At 36.6% G+C, this 24,254-nt stretch overlaps 1 protein-coding gene across 1 annotated transcript in view; it reads right to left on the bottom strand.

The window, feature by feature from the left end:
* ush2a (Usher syndrome 2A (autosomal recessive, mild)) overlaps window positions 1-24,254 on the bottom strand; it is a 222,059-nt gene that overhangs the window by 151,884 nt on the left and 45,921 nt on the right. The window contains exons 15-22 of the mRNA XM_051868427.1: window positions 23,377-23,540; window positions 21,489-21,647; window positions 20,140-20,637; window positions 18,627-18,905; window positions 16,446-16,615; window positions 13,173-13,317; window positions 7,158-7,388; window positions 1,027-1,157 (exon numbers count right to left, since the gene is read on the bottom strand). Coding sequence (XP_051724387.1) covers window positions 1,027-1,157; window positions 7,158-7,388; window positions 13,173-13,317; window positions 16,446-16,615; window positions 18,627-18,905; window positions 20,140-20,637; window positions 21,489-21,647; window positions 23,377-23,540 — 1,777 coding nt within the window. The remainder of the gene's footprint in view (window positions 1-1,026; window positions 1,158-7,157; window positions 7,389-13,172; window positions 13,318-16,445; window positions 16,616-18,626; window positions 18,906-20,139; window positions 20,638-21,488; window positions 21,648-23,376; window positions 23,541-24,254) is intronic.

Here is a 24,254-nt window from a genome sequence, read left to right as displayed (position 1 = left end):
ATGCCGCTTATTGGTGGGGTGAGTTTCTCGGTGGTCTCCTGGACACTAATGTGAAATCATCTTTCATGATTGCTTTCATCATCAGAGCAATAGACTCAACCCTACATGCTAGTGCTGCAGTGTGCATAATTAGCATGCTATTGCTATTCCCACCCAATGTCTGCGGGTAACAAGTTAATTGGTCTCAAACCCTCTTTTAGCTGAAGTTTTTAGCAGAGAAGAACTTGATCTATCAAAATGCACAGATTTCTATCTAAAGTAGGCTTTAAACTAGATATTAAAATTCTTAATGTGATAAGATAATTGTAACGATTATATTCTGTTATGTTCTGTTTTGGTTTGGTTTCATTGTGTTTTAGTTCTGTTCCTGTTTGCCTGTGTGCCCTGTCATTTGACCTAGTTTCCTAGTGTGTTTGATTAATGATTCTGTTCACCTGTTGTTCATTAATTACTTCATTTAGTCTGTGTATATACTCCCTATTTTGTTCAGTTCTTTTGATACCTGTTTCCCTGAGTTTTCCCATGGATTTTTGGATTAAAGTCTGTTTTCTTGTATTATTCTTGTTGTGTGCTTCATTATATACAGCCACCAATGACAATAATAATTATTTTCATGTTAATACAGATAAATAAATGGTTGATATTAAAATTTCTTAAATAAATTAAACATAAAACACTAAAATCAGTCATTTTAAGTGCTACAATTGAATTTAGATATCACAACAGTGTAAAAATGGATACCCATTTTGGTATTTGCTAAAGATTACATTTAACAGTGTTGTTATATTATTTGTGTCTTTAAAGATTGATAGCAAATGTAGTTTAAATGTAAAAAGAGTGAAATTAGCCAACACAATTAAATATTAAACATCGCCTGATATTGTTCAATTAAATCACTAATATCAGCTGATAATCAATAGGGTTCTGATATATATGCTGGTCTAGAGGTTGGGATCTATCACATTTGAAGGTTTTTTGTTTTTCGTAGCTTAAACAAACACACAGCGGTTTATGAAGATGATGTACCTGAGGGTCAAAGAGGAAGTATGGACGGCCATTGTGTATTTGCAGAGCGACATACTCCTCCTGTTCTCCAGGGGAAACTGCAAACAGCATAAGCCCCTCCTCGACGCGTGTCCGGAAACTCAGCTGCAGGCCTGAGGAGTGTCAATGCATGTTCCATATCAATAAACTGTTTGACTGTTTAATCAAAATACTGCACAGAAAGCATTATAAAGCAGTTTGAAAGCATGCAGAATGCATGAACACAACAAAAATTACATTCATAATAATGTAAGAGCAAATGACAGGATAAAAAGGCCCAGAATTGTGAGAAACTGAGCTCTGATGAGCCAGTGTGAGTGTGTATGAATGTGTGATGTCTGTGAGAACAAAACATTGAGCAGTGCCTGAACGGTCCCACAGTGCCTGAGCAGAGCTAACCTCTAAAGGCTTTATCCTAACAGAACTGCTTTAAAAAGAATCCCCTCAGAACTGTTCTTAGTAAAACCTTCCACCATCTAAACCTGAAAATCAGACGTAAAAAAAAATACCTTTGAAGTGGTGTCCTTCTTTAATATAAGTTCATTAATATGTTGAGGACTGTGAGTGGAAGCCCACTCAAATACAGACCGCTTAGATTAAAAAGATTCCACTTAATCTATCTTAGAATCTCCAGTGGATTGAAGAGGTTGTAAGTCTGGTTGACCTCATGTAAAGCAGCAAGATGTTTCTTCAGGCTTCAGATCTATACAACTGATACAGGGATTATACCATCTGAATACCAACCCTACAGGACTGACTCTATATGCTGGATTGCACAAGACAGCTTCTGCCCTGATAAAACTATTATATATTCTATTATAAAGGACGTATTAAAATGATCAAAAGTGAAATTTATAGCATTACATAAATATTTAAAATAAATGCTGTTCTTTTGAGTGAGCTTGAATGTCCACAAAAATATTAAGAAGCACAGCTGTTTTATAATAATAATAATACACAGTAAAACCTCCAGTGTTAAATGAACACTGTTAGTGTTAAATTAACATTGCCAGTGTTTATATAATCCACACCGGATTATATAAACACTGGGTGACACTGGAAGTGTTAATTTAACACTGGATGTTTTGCTGTGTACATGTGTTTTTTTTAAACAACCAATCAGTACATTAGAATGATTACTAAGGAATCATGTGACACTGAAGACTAGAGTAATGGCTAATGAAAATTCAGATTTGCCATCACAGACAATTAAAATTGAAAACAATTATACACAATATTACTGTTTTGTTTTGTTTTTTTCAGTATTTTTTTTTTCAGCCCTTTGAGGGCATAAGAGACCTATATATATATATATTACACTTACACTTTCGTATGGGGAACACACTATATTCACTATAAACTATGACCTTTGCCACAATAAACTCTTAATTCACTGCTTATTAATAGTTAGTAAGGTAGCTGTAACATTTAAGTTTAGGTATAGGGTAGGATTTATGGATGTAGAATATGGTCATGCAGAATAAATCATTAATATGTGCTTTATACTAATAAACAGCCAATATGCAAGCTAATAAGCAAATATGTTAAAGTGAGAATTGTTCCCCTATATTAAAGTGTTACCAAATATATATATATATACTATTTTATAATGCTATTTTCATTCGATCAAACAAAACATGAATTTAACATGATCCCACATGTGCTTAATATGTGTTCAAATGTAAGTATTTTCTTTCATGGCGAAGGGAGAGAGCAACTCAATACAGCCCTTAAGAAGGTGTTCTGTAAAGAACACAAAGCGCTTGTCTCAGGTTGACCAGACAGTCTCAGTCCTGTGGAGGATGGTGGGGGAGAACCTGGATCAGAAGTTGTAGGTTCAGCAGAGCAGATCTCTCTGGGGTGATCAGCTATTTTTTGACAAGTGCTTCACATCCATCAGAACGTCTGGTCCATTACAGGAGAGGGAACGTGGAGGCTAAAGGGACATCTGTGGGATTTGAGATCCCAGTGGAGCAGCGTGGGGCTGTACGCACTGACAGGCCTGTCCAGAAAAGCTGTGGTCAGAGGTCTCTCAGGCACAGGGCTGGTCTGAGCGGGCTGATGAGGAATGAGATTCACCTCTGTGGGTCTCAAGACTAGCGCTAAGACATGGGAAAGATGTGAAGCACTTTTACATGGGGACTGCATCAGCACTTTTATGACACAGTGCTCAGGGTAATGCACCCACCAAATATGGACAGGGACTATATATATATATATATATATATATATATATGTATGTATATATACACACAAACACACATACTATTTATATTTCATATACAGTCAAACATTATTCCTAATTCTACATGTCTAAATATATTTTTAACAATTTTGAAAAATATAAAGCAAGGGAATATTTGTCATTTGGTGGATAATGGGAATTGATGGCAAACATGTTCATCCCAAAATGTTTTTCTCTGCCAAAAAACATCATATCAGCTATAAGTAAAACAAACAGGGCTATTTGGATTTAATCTGCTTAGTACATAACCTGAATAACTTCAGTCATGTTAGTATTATTGCGGCATTAATCAAGTTGTTGCGTATTAATGAGTTTTCAGGAAATGCTAATTACTGTCATAGATTCTGCAGCACCCCATTAAATATACAAATTACAGAATTAAAGAGCCAGAGCTTTTCATGATTAATCTTTAAATGGGGAAAAACTAATGATGTCTGTACAAAGTTTCCCTCTACTTTCCACTGACTGAGGCCGTTTGACAATCAATCAAATTAATTAAGGAAAATAATTTGTATCATTTAACATTTTGTGCTACAATAGCATGTAGTCTTTGAAAATTGCTTCATTCTCATGTATTACTGCCTCCCATTTTGGAGAATTGTACATTTTTTCACTGCCACTCAATGCAGATATGAAAATAGACAGACTTGAAAAGAAATAATTAAAACAAAATAGATGAATACTATAGACACAGAGCAAGTAAGATGAGCCTTAAATATAATGAATTACTACAAAAAAAATAGATATAAATAAAATGAGACTTTAGATAAAATGTTTGATAGGATTTTCACTGCCATTTTCAAGTAGAAACATTTTAAACAGAAAAAAAGAACAAGACTGCAGTAATATTTCAATGACGATCAAAACTCAAGTCAATTCACCTCAACTATATTGCATTTTTAATCTCATTTTTACTTTGATTTGTTGGGACTTGCATCCTTTAACAAAGTCATTTCAAGCACAAGATTAGATGACCATTGATTTTGCTTAATTTATTGCTTTGGCTACATTTCAATAATACACAAAGTATTTGTCCCTGAGCATGCTATTTGTTCATCGCTTTTTGTTGTTGTCATTATGCCTCATTTCAGCCATTGAGCTTTTTGGTCAGATTTATCCATTTCTTAAAGTTCGATAAAAAAACGCTTATTTTCAACAGGGAAATCTTTGTGTTTTGGGGTAGTACATCAACAACACAAACATTCAGCTGTTTAGTACCTCATGTATACTGCATTTGAAATAAAATTGGAAATAAAATCAGATGAACTAAAGGTGTGGAAAGCGTAAAAAGAAAAGTCGGCTAAAAGGGGTGTTGTCGTTCTGGTTTGTTCTTTGGGTTCCCTCATTAGTTGGTGGCCATTTATAATCCCAGCAGGCCCAAGGACGAGCTCACCACTTTGACTGCAGCCATTGATCAATTAGGGAGTGAGCTGAACTCAACTCAGGGCTTGATTTATAAAGATTTATCCGTTTGTCATTATTTAAGGAAAAAAAACTGGAAATTGCAGTGCTAAATGTTAATAGAGTTAGAGGGGGAAATGGCCATTCATTTCCTGAAATTGCAAGGTCACAAAGGGTCACCCATTTATATGCACGCTCCTTAAGGAGGCAATTTAATGTCCCCGACTTCTTAGGGAGGATCTACTAATTGCCTCGTTTTAATATAAATAAAGTCAGATTTCCCAGATATCTTAGAGCATGTGTCCAACAAAAAGGGCTGGCGACATGACATGGTTTCATGTTCGTTTGCGGATTATGCAGCAGAGAGAGGCTGGGGAATGGAGAAGAGGAAATGACATGAACCTCACTGAAGGCCGCCACGTTCTCACCTTTAATTTACGGCTTTTCCCATTAAAATGTACCACGTCACAGGAAAAAAACTCCTAAATCTCATCCTCATGTCACTCAAAGAGGTCATCTAATGTTTGCCTCTTCTGTCACATTACACTGACCAATCTGATAACTTAAAGCAACGCCTTCTCAGCTTTTAAAGCAATTAAATCGCAAGTAATCTAAACAAATGGCAAGCTGAAGGATTTTTGCATTAGTAGATCAACCGGAACCTGTATTCATTTGGAACTCAATTCCCCAATTATGTTTGTAAACAAAAGTATAATTGCCCTTTGTCTAATCATGGAAGTCATTAATACATCAGGATGGAGAAGAGTGAGGAAAGGAGTGAGAGATGAATAAAGAGTGTTTGGGGCGGAGCAACAAGGTTGGAGTGGCTCACGTGGCTCACAAAAACAATATATTGACAGAATAGTTTACATTTAGATAGTAATAACTGTTCATTAAGTTTTAGACCAGGGGTTTTCAAACTGTTGGCCACAGAGTGGGAAAAGGTGGGTCACACAAAGTCACTTGGCTGCAGCTAAATTTGCATTTCAGTGAATGACACACACACACAAAACAGTTTAGCCTAGGGCTGCACAAAATACCAACATGAAATAAAAATCATGATATTGCTTAGTGTGATTTTCAAATCGCAAATACTGCTATTTAATTATATAAATATATGCATAAGTTGCCTGTTTTATAGTGACGCGCGCATGTGCGACTTGTAAAAACAATGTTTTCTGTGTCTCAGAGCGGCTTGTTTTATTATTAAGTGGCTCGATGCACATTATTAAGGAGAAGAAAGTCGTTCGCATTACATCGGAGAATTCAAATGTCACAAAAGGCTGTTTCAGGTCTGTTCATTCATCTCTGTCGTCTATTCAACTCACTGCTGTTGTCTTTCAGAGACATGGTTCTTTGCGTTCCCCGTGTGCATTTGTCTACCTACCAACACATAAGTAAAATATGTATGTAAAAAGCATTTTACATGTACACACAGAAGGAGCACTGGAGCACTGGAGCACTCGCAGCACAGATCACAGTTCATATCCAGACGGGAGAGAGCAAATTTCAAGTTTTTATGGACACACATACATCTGACTGTACTTAATCTAGACCAGAAGAAACCTGTTGCTTTGGTCTTTTTGTCCCTGGAAGCCTCATGTTGCATTAACATAATAGCAATCAACATTCATTTATTGATTTTCTGTCAGCTGATCAGATTCAATGATTAAAAAAAAGTTCAATAAAAATGTATATATTATTTGACAGTTTTCATAAATTCAAAATCACATCAACTAATCACCTATCACATCAACTCACCTACTATTTACCTGTTTGGCAAATAGTAATATCTGGAGTTAAGTGATGGCAAAAATTTTCCCACACAGATCTTGCATCAGGCTCAAGTAGGTCACGCAGTTTCACCACGTTGACCAACAGAAAGGTACTTGGTTTGAAAGTGACCTCTGCGTGAGCTGTGCTTCATGCATCGCTACAGTATAGTAAAAGGTAGGGGTCACGGTTTGGTACCTACCTCAGTTTTGGGGTCATGATTTGGTACGATTTCGGTACAACAGGAAAACTGGTCATATATTAGTTTAGGATCCAATTCTTACTATTAACTAACTATTAACTATGACTTTTGCCTCAATAAACCCCTAATTACTGTTTATTAATAGTTAGTAAGGTAGTTGTTAAGTTTATGTATTGGGTAGGATTATGGGATGTAGAATATGGTCATGCAGAATAAGGCATTAATATCTGCTTTTTCGGCCAACTTCACAAATCCCTATTACTTTTTAACTCCTTCACTCCAACCACCTTGCTAAATTCAAAGAAATAGCACCCAAAGGATAAAATTGTTGCATCTGACTGTTTTTCCTGGTTGAATATCTGATTTCACCTGGAAATATGTAAAATTATGTAAATAAAACAGGTACTGATCAGCTTTTCACATTTCCTTGTTGAAATAACATCAATCAGTCGTGCATTTTGAGGCACACAGAACATCGATGAGACCCCGTACCTGTAAAGTCAGTGTTGACAGGTAAAATAGAGCTGGGAAATCTGAAGTAGCCACTCCCTGTGAAGCGTCTCCCCTTTATAACCTGGCCGTGGGCATCAGACAAAGACACATCCGTCCGCTCCACGTGGTATAGAGGTGGAGGCCCGTTGAGCTCGGCCGGGGCATCCCAGGAAACCTTCATCGCAGTCACATTCAGCGGACTTAATGCAGGGGCCCTCAGACCTGCCGGAGCTATCATAACAGAAAAGAGGAAAGGATGGAGAGATATGAGAATAAAAAAAAGAGATGTGCATTTATAGTCATCGCTCAGTTTCATGCATGCTGCTGTAATGATCTAATGGGGCTCTCATGTAGGCTGAGAGGAAGTAAATTACCTTGGCCTGACACATCCTCTGTGCATTTAGCTCACTCTGCCTGTCAGGCCGTCCACACCAGCAGCGCTAATAAAAACCCTCCATAGGGAATGGACGTGTTGTCTTCCAAGGCCCATCACGGCACACAAGTCATAAATTACACTCAATCAATAGCACTTGAGTCTATATAATTGAAACTCTGATATCATTTCAAATCCCTCCCGCTGATTTAATAGGATTTGTGTGAAGTCTCGCTGGACATTTATCGTTTTTGCCTTAAAACATAAGGCGGTAAAAATGAAGTGTGACTGACGTGGCTTCACGTGCCCTTAAGTACTATAAGGGAAGTGATTATTCAGTAAGAGTCTGCAGATGGTGGAAATTCATTAAAGGGACAGTTCATTTACCCACTCTCATGTTGTTCCAAACCTGTATGACTTTTTCTTCTGTAGAAGACAAAAGGAGTTTTGAATTTTGTTGTTCATCACAGGAGCAGGAATTTGGAATGAATGGTTCTTTTTAGTAGGATCTTTTTAATTAATCAAATGATCCATTTCAGAAAACTGGTCATAATACTTCCAGGATATTCTTAAAAAAAATATATCAGTGACACTTTAGATTAGGGTCCAATTCTCACTATTAACTAACTATTAACTATGACTTTTGCCTCAATAAACTCCTAATTACTGCTTATTAATAGTTAGTAAGGTAGTTGTTAAGTTTAGGAATTGGGTTGGATTATGGGATTTAAAATATGGTCATACAGAATAAGGCATTAATATGTGCTTTATAAGTACTAATAAACAGACAACATCCTAGTATTATGCATGCTAATAAACAACTAGTTGTTAATAGTGATTGGAACCTAAACTAAAGTGTTACCAAAAAACTTATTTTTAGTTGGATAAAAGATAGTCATAAAGATTTGGAATAAAAATGAGGGCAAGTAAATGACCGAATTTTCATTATTGGGTTTTTAATTATTTATTTTGACATTTATTCAAAAGTAAATCTTGATTCTTGGGGTTTTATTTTTTAATTTAATGGGTCTTTCAGCAAATCCCTGAACAAAAACATTTTTTCTTAGTCTATTATAAGCTAAATTAAACAATACAGTAGCGCAGCTGGATTGAGCTTGGTTAAATGATTCATGTTTCCTTTTTCAAACCAGCACATTTAATGTTTTGACATGGATCAGCAAAAAGGTTAATATTGTCTTCATCATATTAATGACTAAGTCAAAGACAGACATGTCTAGCACCAATTACAGCCTGGCCTGAGTGTTTGCTGTATTTATACCGCCTGACATTTTTCCGTGGAACTATAATACTTATTTCTGTAACAGGAAAAATATTGATTTATGCATAATTGTCTAACCTTCTCATGTGGGGGGAATATATGCACTCCGTAGTCAATGCGATGTGTACAGGCGAGGTACACTTGTTCTGCTTGTCTTTATGGATGTAATATACATAAAACATTACCATCAACTCTTGATTAGCTGTTCACATTTCAACAAGATCAATAATGGCAGTGTGCTTCCTTTTTAAAATGCTACAGGCTTATGTCCTCATCAGAGAGGGCATGTGCGCTCAAAAGAGAATTATGGGACCTTTTACACAGAAAGAAAAGGAAAGGAGGGGCAGACTAAACACTTGCTTTTTGGAGGGATTATGGATATTGGTTAAACATAGATGCTTGAGATTTAGTAGCTTTAAAATAATGTTTTGAGCAATATAATCTAAAATAATAAAAATGTGTGCATATATCAAAGAAATTGATGCATTAAATTGATCAAAAGTGACCGTAAAGACATTTATAATGTTACAAAAGATTTCTATTTTAAATAAAAGCTGTTCTTTATAACTTTCTATTTATCAAATAATCCTGGAAAATATAGATTTGAATGCCACGTTCACACTGTACATTTTGGGGATTGACAACTGCATGTACTTACAGGTGTGAGTCTCGAAATGTCCCATTCACACAGCAACTTACAGTAGTGTCTCGAACACTGTCTGTATGAACGTGCAACGAGAGTCAAGCCTATTCTCTTACTAGTATCCATAACGACAGTGACCAACGAAATATTAAAGATGGCGACGTCCATACAACTGAAAAGTCTTATCACTTTTGACATGACAAGAGACTAACTGAACCGCGAGTTTATCCATCAAAACTTCATTAACCAACAGCAGCATGTAAACACGCGCTAGCCGGAGTCTTTAACCGTTACAGTCGCGTGTCACGTCCTTTGCGACGTCTCGCGCATGACACTGCATTTGAATTTGGAAAAGAAACACAAAACCGACGGGAGCCGCTCCGGTGGAAAACAGAGACTGGATCTAACACCTTCAAGTGATGCACAGCTCATATATCTGCTGCTGTAAGTTACTGAAAGCGAAACCACACACAAAACACCTTAGAAGAGCGTCTCTCTCACACTGTATGACGTGACAGACAACTAGTTGTCCAGTATGGTTCCGTTCATGCAGCCTGGATTTTCTGAGCATGCGGTTGTGAGTCCCGAAAATTTACGGGTATGAGTTCGGTTATAGAATGCGGTTGTCACTCCCCTAAGTAACCCTACTGTGTGTGAACGTAACCGTATTAAGGACTCAAATACAGGACTGACAACTGTATTCTGCTGCTGTGTGAACATGAATGATTAGAATGATTTCTGAAGGATCATGTGACACTGAAGAGTAATGGCTGCTGAAATTGCAGCTTTACTACTGCAGGAATAAATTTCATTTAATATAAAAAGAAAAAAAAGTTATTTCAGATTATAATAATATTTCACAATATTAATGCTTTTGCTGTATTTTTGATCAAACAAAATATAGCCTTGGGGAGCACAAGAGATTTCTTTCAAAAACATCCTTACAGAGCCCAAAGTTTTGAACGGGAGTATACATAAAAGAAAAAAGAAAAATGTCTTCAAATAAATCTTGCATCTGACAGGGCTATAAATTGTGTATGTTATGCATTTGAACCAATCATGGCGGCTTGCCAACCAACAATTAAATGGATTGTGTACAATGATTTTGAATAGTTATTCTCTTGCTATGCATGCAGAAATTTCTTTGATCTTTGTCACATTCTGCCTTGTTGATTAATGTAATTTCAATTGATTATATGGAACCAAAACCTTGACCGCAACCAGGCACAAAATATCAAATACTGTGCTTGCTGAGATCTTTCCAGTCTGTTCAATGAAAACTGACATTGTGGCGCATATTAGTAAAGATAAATCAAAAACAATTAAATATTGCCTCAAAGAATGTGAATTAAAAGACAAATCGGACTCATAAATTCCAAATTACTGGAAACAAAGAGTGTTTATTTCCACTACTGTGTTCTATAGCTATGAGAAACATTAATCTACAGTTTAATTATTCTGCTATAAAGATATGAATAACTTAAGTGTCTCCGTTCATTTCAGTGGTGTGCTATTTAAAGCAATTTGATGTCATTCCACTCGGAGAAAGCAGATGCTGACTTCTCGGTTTGAACAGATGGTAATTCTGTCTAATAGTGCATTGATGTAATAGTGATGTGCATTGTGTATACAGACAGTCATAAAACGGAGGTAAGGCTCAAATAAATTGCAATCATCAACATTAAATCCTGGCAGAGAGTTGGGCGAAAACAAGGCTTGAGGGAGACATAGTCTTGAGTGGTCCAGACAACAGGTTGTGTTGGGCTAGTCAGCATGCTGTTTGTTCAAATGTACGGGAGGTGTGTAAGGACATTAAGAGTAGCTTGTGTGGAAGCGGAATATTAATGAATTGGAGACACGGCAAATTCAGCTTAAGTGGTCGTAAAATGGGCTTTCATCTGAAAAAATAAAGGAAAAAAAGAGCAACACAATATTAAACCAAAAAATAACACCCAAAATACACACAATAAAAACGGATGTACAAGTCCATATAAATGCAAAAATCAAAGCAAATATTTGCATAAGAATTTAACTACTGATACCCCATGCCAACAAAAAACCTTCAATAATAATTCTACAAACAAACGCGAAGCGTTAAAACCCTCCTGCCATATGGAAGAGCCGATGACATCGGCAGCTCTGTTGGCTGCAGCATATTGAGCTGACCATATGTTACAGCGACGCTGCGAGCCTGACTGATTCATGCCCATCACATTCCACTGTATCAATTAAAGGCCCTTGAAGGCTGCATGATTTGTGCCTCTGTTATTAAACCCTGCTAATTCATCCTACTTACATATTCCTTATAAATCTCCGGGAGTGTGCGGTGATTCATGGCAATCGGGGAGAACGCTACGGCACATTTTTCTCCTTGTAATTAACAGTAAATTGTTTTTACTGCCGCACAATGAATTTCTCGGCTTGGTCCGCAAATGAAGTAGTTAGAAGCGGAGTGGAGAATCCTGTCTGAGGGGTTGGTTTAACTCATTAAGCCTTCACGTGGGCTGTCGTGTAAATGGCAAAATAAAGGCAAAGGGAAAGAATTGAAAAGGGAAATGAGGCTGGTCATTGTCAGAAAGTATACACATTTCCTTCCTGTACAATAATAAAAAAAAAAGCCCAAATCTGGAAAGGCTAAGCTATACATATAAGGTAAGCTATACATACAAGGTAAGATTGGCCAGATTGTTCTACAAATATATAGTCTAAAACAGAGGTTTTTAATGTTTAATCCATGTGTTACACTGTTAATAAAGTGTTAATTTTTCTATTCCTGTATATCACATTAATAATTGAGCATATGCAGTTCAGCTTAAGAACATATTTTTTAAATGTATTTTCTACAATTTTGTTACTGTGCAAAATCTTGGTCGTCAATAAAATATAAAATAAGAAATAAATAAAACATTTATATATGAATAAAACTAAAATCTACATCTTCCACTATATAAAAGGGAAAAATGAGAGAGCGAGAACGACTGAGAGAGAGAGAGAGAGAGAGAGAGAGAGAGAGAGAGAGAGAGAACAGAAAAGCCTGATAAAAAATAAAATGGTGTTCTTGATGACACACTTTCAGAAATTGCGTAAAGAACGAACCTTCTTTCCTCTGACTGCTTGACTATTCAAAATTCATCAATTTTAAAGTATGAAAATAATAGAGATAACCTGAGAGTGAATCTAAAATAGCTTTAGTTTGTATTCCTTTGAGATAAAAGACTTCCTCTTTCAATTGAGAGCAGGGCAGACCATATGTGCTCCAGTTCACCGATGGGTTTACGTACACAATTAAAGGTGGTCTGGCCCGGCCCTCACTGAGGGAGACCAATTCAACAAACTGACTATGAGCAATGACAGACACTTTCCATTAAAGGCACTTCATTAATATTAACATAAGAATTAACACCTATTCAGGTTTTTCTCCTTTCGACGACAACATATATCGAAGCTCGCACACCTAATTGGATGTTGAGTGCTCGCACACGCATACTGTGTGTGCACTCCGTTATAAACTGTGAATTTTTTCTTAAAAGTAGAAGATGATTGGTTCTTGTATCAGGAATGAAGTAGCATTGCTGATAGAGAATTTTAAACCAATCAGTAAAGATTTGAAAGTGATGAAAATGAGAGCTGAAGTAAAGATTCAGAACATAGACCTCAAAACATCACATCAATGGCTGCTTGTAAGGTACACTGGATGTAGATGTTAGAGATGGTACTGACCGGAAGCCAGAGTTCGGCCTGACGCAGATGGACTGCTCACGCAGCCCTGTCTGTTGCACACGGTTACAGTAAAACTGTACTCCTCATAGGCCTTCAGTCCTCCTGCAGTGTAGCTCCGCTCCTGTGCTGATCCACTGTATAGCACCTGAAACATGAAAACATACATATTACACTGCGTAACTCACAATTTCACACTTAAAGCGGTAATTCACCATTGGCCAAGTGGTCTTTCAATAAAACTTGGCTTCCTTTGCAGTAGAAAAAGCAGTTTTTTTAAAAAAAATTAGTGCTACTTGTACACAGAAAAGAGGTTGTTGTCTTTAGCACACATAATGCACTGGGCATGTTGCCCCCCAAGGCCACTCCCAGCTGGCTCATATTGAATAGACTTGACCAGAGTCAAATACTTGAGTAGGAAATACTTCTTGGCAAACTTTTAATCAAAATGCTGTAGACTTGTATAGTTCCCGGTTGCAAGAATTCAAAGAGTAAACATTTAGCGGAAGTGAGTTATTTTCAGTTTCCACTGAAGGATCCAGAGCATCATAGGCAGTGACTAAAGGCCGCAAAGGATTGTAAATATGGAGAGAACACTGCTTCAGAAAATCTGAAGAACCTCTGTTTTTAGTTTTTATTTCAAACTGGATGACTATGAACACAGTATTTTAAGCCAAACCGGGGAGAAGGGGGATGAAAAAGTTTGGAAGAAAAGGAACGGGGTGCAACCCCCCAAGGCAAAACATTGTAATGTACAGGTAAGAAGGCTGTTGCCATAGTGTTCCATTTTTACCAAAATGCTGATTAAGTAGTAGACAAAGTACAATACAATTTTCAGTGATAAATTTACTCTTACAATAACTGTTTTGTTAACAACCCTCTGTCGATCCAACTGTCCGTGAGCACGGAAAAAAAATGCAGAAATACAATCTGTAGTTTTCACGAAAGCCCTGGAGCTGTCAAAAGTGTGCCGAATTGCATTTCTTCATCTTCATTCTGCATCATCTGGCCGACTTTTGCTGACAAATTAAAGGGACATTTCTCAGTCCAGGTAACAAGAACAAAGAGTAAACATTGTTCATTTACATGGGCTATACTACCAACATTGTAATAAAGCGGGTTGCTCCGATTGATTGGCTACCGATCACTATCTGCCGATAATCGCTTCTAATGATTGGATCGGCGATCTCTCAATTTGCCGATCTAATCAGAAACCAATCTCATGCTAATGACTAAAGACGGGCATCTGCCATCGGTGAGAGGTATGGCATGACATGCAGTGGTGCCGTCTCAATCTCTGTCCGGTGCGGGTAAAATAATTATAATGCTGAAGGTGAGGTACAGTTAGAGCTGTATGATTAATCGTAAAAAGATTGCAATCTCGATTCAAACACCCACGCAATCTTATTTTATTAATGACAATGATTCGCCCGTGTCTATTAAACCTTTGACACAATCATACTGGAACATTCAAATCAGTGTTTGTGCTGCCGTGCTGAGCCAGAGAGGGCAGTTTTGAACCACACAGTAGTTATTTCTGTGTTACAAATATTCAAATATTCATACCTTGACAAAGGCTACTAGCCAAAACGTTGGTACTAAATACTAAGCCTATGCTTCAGTGAGTGTGCAGTTGTTTCCCTTTTACTATACAAATATTCAAATTATCACAGAAGTACTGAGATAAAAGTTTAAATTTAGGATATAAACACTTATGTCTACGATAGCGATCAAAATTGAGCAAACCACCTTTTTAAACTAACTTGCCGCTTCAAATAACGGTTGTATCAATTACATCTTGGTGGCGACAAGTGACTGTTAAAAATGTATATGTCATTGAATCATTTATTCAAAAAATTCTGTCAAAAACACTGATTCATCAAGTAATGAAACAAGTATTTATTAATGAGTCACTGAGTTCATTCAAAACCATTTTTTAAAAATAATTCATTCAAATTAATTAAACATTTTTCCAGCAAATAGAGTCCAGCAATTAATATTTTGTCAGAACCTCTAGTGAATGACATGTTATTTTGTTTAGTTTTATATTCAGAATCGTGGGAGAATCTTGATCTCTATTTGAAACCAAAAAGATTGTGATTTTTATTTTATCCAGAATCGTGCAGCTCTAGATAAAATTCATATTTCTTTATTTAATAACTTACAAAGTAATTTGAAAACTTTCTGTGAGACGTAATTTCACAAACAGCCTGAGTGAAGTGTCTGTGATTCTGTGATATTTTATGCAATGAACATTAACCAAATAACAGAAATTAACTAAATAACAGAAAATGCGACAAACACCCTAATGCACATTACTGATAACAAAATGCAAACCATTTTAAACAATCAGTTTCCTAAATTAATCGGTTTACCCAGTTGTTCTTATCAGAGACAGAAACAATCTAGGAAAGCGTGTTTGATTTTCCTGAGATTGCTCAGTTGTACAGTAAGTGTTGACTGTATGTAGTGTTGAAAACAGCAAAACTGCTGAACAATTCTCAGTAAGTACAAGCAACATTTCAGCAACTGAATATGCCAACAGAAACTCATTCAGTTCACAAAACTTAAAAAAAAGCTAGATCTTTTCAACCGCTCATAAGAATGTACATGTGTAGACACACACTGCATAGATCACACCCCCAGAGCTTTCAATACCTGACTGACCTGACATATTTATTAAAAAAGTGCATATCTGTAGATTAGTGATGGAAAACATCAATGCTAACATACACTTATCTAACTAATTAAAATCTAAGATAATGAAATCCAATTAAAAAGAGGATTGTTCAAGAAAAGTAATCTCAAAAAACATCCTTGAAACATTTGCCACGAAGACAGGAAAGGTGATTCTGATATGGAAAACAGTGCTTTAAATACAGACTAACATGCAGGACATGACACTACTTTAACCTTTAAAGGTTTGCTACCCGAACGAAGAAAAAGAAACACAAAGATTCACATGAGTAATAGAGGAGACCTTTTTGGACAGTTCAGCCCACGCCACATGCATACTGGGACACAAGCCACAAGTTATGGAATTATGAAACTGGACAGAAATGAAGGTTATTGGGGTAAAAAAGAAAAAGCTTTTTTCATTTCTATGCAAACTTTCTTTATCAATGTAGCAACACTATTTAAAGAAAGTGGAAAAGAAAAACTTGCTTGAAAAAATGGAGCAATGGGAAATGTTCTGTGTGATGCATGAGGCAAAGTATAGTAAATACAGTGGCCCTTTTCTATCAAGAAAAAAGTTTAATGTGCTGCAATGGATACCTGAGATACTATAGGTGGAGCATATGGGTTGGACATTTGTTCTTGGTGAAGGTTGACTCTGTACTCAGTCACTTCGCCCCTGACATCTTTGTCCTGTGGCGTCTCCCAGCTCACTCTGAGTGAGGACGAGGACACAGGAGACACTTGAGGAGGGGGCATGTACTCTGGTACTGTGGGGCAAAACAGATAATTCATCAAAACAATGAAATATTTTCCTAATCAGCATTTTTGTCTTGTGTTCCAACAAGTTAACTTACTTGTGATGCAAAATTAGGAAAAAATTAAGACTTGTTTGAGAGAATACTGGAATTAAGTTTCTTCATTTTGTTTTTTAACATTGTTCATTGTTGTCTTCATTGTTCATTTTGCATTTTAATATTTTTATTGCAACAAACAAATAAAAATAAAAATACAAACTAGAGGCTAAAGTTTGTATACAAACTTTGATGTTGGACTGAACCTCGAGCCTGAACTCGAACTTGGATACCTTGAAGCACAGCTGTGGTATATGTCATAGTGCTGCCCACAAGACTATTGCTCCAACATAACAGCTAATTTTAATCAGTTATTTTGTCTATGTTGTCTTTTGTCTATGGGTTATTTTATCTGTCTAGATCAGATACAGATAAAGTAGCACAGTAAGATTACATTTATTTGAATGCATTAGTGAGAGAGCGATTGCGTGTGTGAATTAATCCTACCTGTCTGCGCAGCGTCTCTCTACTAATAGTGAAGCTGTGTATTTTAGTTACTTCAAAACCAGAAAGAAATACATACTATAACTTTTCAGTTTCTAAGCTATTTTATTGATAAATCACAGGAAAAAGCGTTTCTGCACTCTTGAACATTTCTGTGTGCGTGCGATCTGCACGTGATGTGTGTCTGTATGTGTGTGCGTGTGCTACAATGTCGCAGCGCATTAGTTTAGAACGCCGATTAACTTACCTGTACAATAAACTGTTTATAATGTGCATTCATCCAATCAACATTGAGTATCCAGATGGTATATAAACAAACATAACTTGCTCTCGAAGTATGCATTTATTTGTCATTTTAACTGATGAAAATGGAGAGTTAATCCTGTTGCCCCTCTATAGGACAGCATTAGTATTACAGCCAATGCAAATCTATGGTATTTTTTGGAATTTTGATCGTAATTTATAAGAAAATCATAAGTCTGATCAGTTAGAAAAGATATAGCAACAAACTTCAGAACACTCAAAGGTCTGTGCCGAATTTGGTGCTTGTAGCATTAAAGCTCTAGGAGGAGTTAGAGTTTAAAAAAAAAAGAAAAGAAAATTAGTCTCAGAAGAAAACAGAATAATAACAATGATATTTAATTGCTGGGTAAAGTAATATATTTTACTGAATATAACACTAAATAATGGAAAAATAAATAAATAAATAAAATATTATTATTCCATGGAATAGCATATTTATAAATTCTAATTTCTTTATAAAATAACTGACAAAATGATTCTGCTCTACACTGTTCAAACCTAACTCACTTCAAACAGCTGTTGGGTTGTCCTCTTAACACAACCTTTGACAAAGAAATCTGCAAACTCAAGTGCATCTCGTCAAACAAAAACATGGCCAGATATAAAAATATAAAGTACATCTCCCTCTAAGTGTCAAAATATAGAGAGGAAGTTGACAGAAACACTAAATGGAGCTTCAGCTGTCTTCTCTTTGAAATAAAAGAGAAAGCCTGGATGGGTTCCTTCCTGTGAAGCACTTGTGGTGAAAATTTATCCCACATAAACAATCCCTCACATGTTTATGCTAATTCCTCATTTCCGTTTTTCAGGAACTGTCATTCTACGCTGTAACACTAGCCACCTATTCTTTCTCTGCTTAATAAGCATCTCCTCAAAATCAATTCTCCAGGGCTCCCATCTAAATAAAGACTGAAGATGCAGGATTTTCTCTGCGGGATGGAGCCGCGTTTGTGGCCTATGAAATGCTATACTTGTTTATTTCAAACTGTTTTGAGTGTTGTTCAAGATAATTTGTTTCATAATCTCTTCGGGTATAAAACAAAATGAAAAGAGCGTCCATAACCAAAGTGATTTTTAAAATTTAATACAAAGTTTCATTTCATTTTATATAGTTACAGTCATCATAGTTTAGCTTTGGTTTTTGTTTAAATGTTTAAATGGCTTTCTTTCTTCAACTGACCTCCTTCTGCGGTATGTCCCACTGCCCACTCTGACAGGGTACTGCCGGCCATGTTAACCGTGAGTACTCTGAAGCGGTAGCTGGAAAAAGCTTCTAGATTCGACACCACCGCACTGCTCTCAGGTGGAGTTAGAGCATTCTCATTGGCTGAACTCATCGATGGCCGTGGGTTCAGCCAGCCACTACTGAGGAAAACCCTTTGCTCTGGACTGTGACTGGTGGCATTTCTCTGCGACTCGTTCAGCTGCTGCATAAAGAGCTCATACCTGATAATTATACCTGGAGAGAGAAAAAAAGAGATGCGTGAAACCTATATATGCCAATACCTTCCTCCACAATCCCTTATTAAGCCTCAGAAAGAGGCAGATGATATTGAGATGTAAGACTGGCCATTGACAATACACAATTACAGCTGCTGCATGAAATTATGTAGAAAAGAGAGGCAGACAGAGAGAATCAGATAGACACAATTAAACTGAGAAGAAATTCATTGAGAGAATCCTCTAAGGGCACTTTATAATGGTCCATGTTAATGAGCTAATTTGGCAAAAAGCATGATAACTGGCATTAAAAGTCATTGATATACAGAGGGCTATTTTGCGACGCTTTCAATGGCGCGAGGCACAATACATAATTGTATGCAGCAATCAACTGTTTTAAATGTGAAATGTTTCTTTGCGGCGCACAGTCCCATCAGTTTATATTGCGAAATGAAGCATGGGCTGAGCCTTAATCAAGCCTCTTGGTTGTAGATTAAAGTTCGTAAGGAATTAATTTTCATCCTGGCTGAGATCAAATGGCATCTCTATAATAGTATTTCTCATTATTGTAATGATGTAGCTGGAGACGGCTAAAAAGGAAGCTACGAGAGAGCAGAAGAGCATTCCTGCTCCGCCATGGAATCACTGTTAAATAAATGATGTCTAACAAAATCATACTCCCTCTAAATAAAAAAAAAGTAGAGAGAAATTTGGAGACTGATCTATTTAATCTATCTGAATATTTAAATTTAAAAAAGACGTTTAACATCCTAGTACCAATCAGTGTGGGGTTAGGCATATCATAAGCCGTTTATTTATTTATTTTATTTTATTTCATCATATTAGGTTTGGTGGAAGACAAAAAAATGATATAAAATAAAACAAAATACCCCAAAAATATGTAAAAACCAGGGGGTAGCATTCATTATAACAATGGGAACGCATTGGTTCTCAACCAGGAGACTGGGGCCCACTGAGGGGCCTCATCAAATTTCTAAGGGAACTGCAGACAACGTTTTAAAACAAGCAACTTTGTTGTAATTACAGCAGCACATACCGGAAAAAATATTATGGCATATATATTGTGACTAATCAAGTATTGTGTTAATCAAATATTGTGTCGAACAACTGGAGGCCTTCAAGTCAAAAAGGTTGTGAACCACTGGCATATATCCATGCCTTAATGTGTGCCCCCCATTTTTCAAAGTGCCCCAGTTTAAAAACAGCGAAAAATGCTCTAAGTGTGTCAATACCATTGGGTAACACCGGAGGTTCCCAGTCCACTTTGAGTTGAGAGGACCCTATGGTTGTGATTCTGGGTGCAGGCTGTTGCTGGGGAGGTATCTGAGCGGTAAGTATGATCAGACTCTCGCTGCGAGCACAGCCTCCGTCAGTGCAAGCCTGCAGACTGAAGTTGTATCGAGTGAAGGGTTGCAGCTCCTCAGCAGTAGCCTCTGTTTGAAGTCCTGTATAGTGGATCCTCTCTTCTCCGGTCAGATCCTGTATCGAGCTCAGGGTATAGCTGTCTATCGGACCAGTGGTGTTCAAGGGCTCTGTCCAGTTAAAGGAGGCGCTGGTGGGCTTGGCTCGACCCACAAGGGTTAATTGGAGCTCCTCTTGCTCGGGTACAGCCGACAGGGTGCGTAATCTGACCGCGGCACTGCTGGTGTTAGCACGGATATTACTGGTGATGAGCTGGTAAGAGTATGTTGTGTAAGGAGACAAATCAGCATCTGTGTAATGCATAGTTCCTATATGAAGAAGAGAATAAAGAAGCTGTCAAATGAGATTGTGGTACTGATGACAATGTTAATGGAACAATGGCATCACTACCATTTGAAAGTTCAGGGGTCAGTTTCTTATGGTCCTCATAGCCTAGTTATAGGCCTAGTAAAATTGTAATATTGTGAAATAATATTGCAATTTAAAATAACTTTTCTATTCTATAATATTTTTTTTTTAAATGCAATTTATTCTCATTCTAATATGTTGTTTTGATGCTCAAGAAACATTTTTTTATTATTATCAATGACAAAAACAATTGTACTGCTTAATATTTTTGTGGAAACCATGATACATTATATCAGGATTTGATGAACAGAAAGTTGAAAACAGCATTTATTGGTAATAAAATTTTTCTGTAAAGTTTAACTTTGGAAACTTTACTGTCACTTTTGATCAAATTAATGCATTCTTGATGAGTAAAAGTATTAATTTCTTTCAAAATTAAAATCTTGCTTACCCTAAACTTTGCCATGTTTTTAGAAATGTACTTTTCACCCCAAATATCATGAATTTATAATAATAATTTAAAAAAAAAACATTGTTTTTGAGGGAGTCACACCACATGACATTTTGCAACTTGAACTAATCTTGCTTTGTCATAAAAAGGTCAAATTAATACAGTAATGAGAGTCTGCTGGGTCTTCTCGTTGATATCATTTTAATCTATCAACATTATTGCATCACATTTGATTAGGGCACAGAGTTAAAGTATCATTTAATTCCAGAACACAATATTAAATTATATATACAGGCAAAGACATAATGGCAGCACCATAAAACATTTGACGTTCAGAAAATCTGTATTAGTCTGACTAACCGAATGGGTGCTGGCTATAGCTGATCTGGATGATCTCTGAATCTCGGAGCAGCATGTATGTCAGTGCATTGCTGTTAGGGGAGTCAGGGGCTCTCCAGCTCAGCTCTATGGCCGTGGAGTTCAGAACCCGGCCGAGGGGAGGAGGCTGCTGTCGGGGATCTGAACAGGAGTGGTTTAAGACAGTACATATTGGTGATAAATCCGTGAAAAAGAACTACAGTAAAAAGGTGGAAGACACAAGGTTAAAGCACCACAACTGCTAGCTAACAGGGAAAATGGACTATGAATTTACAAGAGCAACAATCATTTGTTACATGTAAAAAATGCTAACTTAATAAAAACACTGTACTGGAGGGACACATTAGGGCTTTGAGAGTCTCTGTGAGGTTAAGTGCTGTATGCTCTAAACACATATAGACCCATAAACAGGTCACCTTTCATTATACATGCTGAATGTTTATAAACTAGATATGCACTGAACCTAGGAGGGGTATAAGATATAGAAATGTTCAGGTATAACATAAGGATGCAACATGATTAAATTTGAGTGTCAGCTCCTGTAAGTATTTTGAATAAAGTATGTAATAAGTGCAGCGTAAATATCACATCGTTTGAGTGACGGCAGTGAGTTCTGACCTTAGGTATGCTTCTCTTGCCTTAAACTTGGAAAGCAATTTGACTATATTGGTAAAATCTGCATTTAAATTACAGTCACTACAACAAAGAAACTCTGTAATGTGATGTATAAGAGGCATTTTCCTGTTTTTGAGCCAAATGGAGTGTTGAGCCAAAGAATTTTACTATCATTAAGGCGCTCAAATAAAGTTCCTTAAACTCCGGTGACATGGTTTGACGAGTTTTCTTTTCTATCTTGAAGTATTTCCTATTAAAAACCAAAGATGAGGTAGGATATATCGAAGGGCCTGCCACTCTTTTAGCCACTAGCCTTTAATTTCAGGCAAAATCATGCTTGACATCTTGTACCACGGATGACCGCAATGAACATACTTTCAAAATGAATAAATTCTAGCTACTTACTCCAAAACCAATTTATATTTGGGAAAATAAATAAAGTATGAGCGCATACATGCAACCCAGAGCTCAACATGAACACAACACGAAAGCAACAAAAACTCCAATTTCATTAATCGTCATTAAAATGTATTATTTATATTGCGCATATGTTGTTATGCTTATTGCAGTATTGTGCCATTAGCTTAGCAACATGCTAAAGTAAAACTTGAAATCAATTGCGAATTATTAATATATACATGTTCACATGAATAAACATTTAATTTTTGCCTATTAATCAGCATTGCTGAAATATAATTTAAATGAGAAAAATCGGTCACACTTTAGATTAGTATCCAAATCTTACTATTAACTATTAACTATGACTTTTGCCTCAATAAACTCCTAATTACTGCTTATTAATAGTTAGTAAGGTAGTTGTTAAGTTTAGGTATTGGGTAGGATTAAGGGATGTAGAATATGGTCATGCAGAATAAAGCATTAATATGTGCTTTATAAGTACTAATAAACAGTCAATATCCTAGTAATATGCATGCTAACTAGTGAATAGGGAGAATTGGACCCTAAATTAAAGTGTTACTGGAAAAACTTTAATTGAACAAAAATTACAAATGCTGCTTTGTTAACTAACTGAAATAAAGTACTAAAATTACTGAAACTAAAATAAAAATAAACTAAAGCTAAATGGAAATATATGGTAAAAAAAAAAAAAAAAATTATAAAAATGACAAGAACACATATCAAAATTTCTAAAAAAAAAAAAAAAAAAAAAATTGATAAAAACAATAATAGTATATAAATAATACTAAAATAACACTGCTATTAAAATATACTTAAAGTATATATTGATTCAGACCTTTACTGCAGCCCAGGTAGTTGTTTGGATCCATGTGACTGGCTCCCTCCACACAGGCATCACATTTATCTCCGGTCACATAAAGCTTGCACAGGCATTGCCCCGTCTGGGAGTGGCACGTGCCATTGAATCCCCCCACAGGATCACATCCACACGGCTCACACCTAGACACATGGAGATCACAAGAGACACAAAAACCATTTTCATAAGATAAAAAACCAGTATCACTTCTTGTGACATTGTCCATGTCCATAGAGGACATGAAATCAGGTAATTAACCAAAAGTAACAAGTCTAGTTTTATTTACAAAAAACTGTGAATCTCTCCGACTGGCTAAGATACGAAGAGTTGCAAAAAGTGAATGTGTGCGTGTTAGTGCGTGTGTGACTGTGAGGGAAGGGGGGGACACTTTGACTAAATGGAGGCATTCACAGAAGCACCTGTCAGTGACACTTCTGGGAGGGGTGTAGGGGATGGAGGAGGAAAGGCCCTAAGGGGCCAGCAGCGGGTGATGTGGGGGCCAAGCGCCTGACACCCTCGAAAGCAGCTGATAAAAGCCACAGACTCTTAATGAGCTGAAAATTTGTTCTGTCAACTAGAGGGGCATTTTGGGCTAAGCCACCCGTTTCCCAATGTGGTTCGACCTTGACTCCTCAGAAGGAGACAGTGAACTTTTTTTCCTTCCCCCGTCATGCAAAAATGAAGCTAGTTGATGTATCAAATTCTGTGATCAGAACCAATATTGCTATGTTCCACATGCTTACATTCTCCATATTTGAAATATATCAGTAGCTTGCAGCTATCAAATAAATGACTCCAGATTGCGCCTCAACGTTTGTCTAGAACAGGTGTTGCAAATAGAGCTGGAAAGTTTGCAG

This window comes from Ctenopharyngodon idella, chromosome 17 (genome assembly GCF_019924925.1).
Source record: "Ctenopharyngodon idella isolate HZGC_01 chromosome 17, HZGC01, whole genome shotgun sequence".
Taxonomy (NCBI): Eukaryota; Metazoa; Chordata; class Actinopteri; order Cypriniformes; family Xenocyprididae; genus Ctenopharyngodon; species Ctenopharyngodon idella.
Note: the sequence above shows the minus strand (reverse complement) of the source record. Positions and strands in the feature narration are given on the sequence as shown.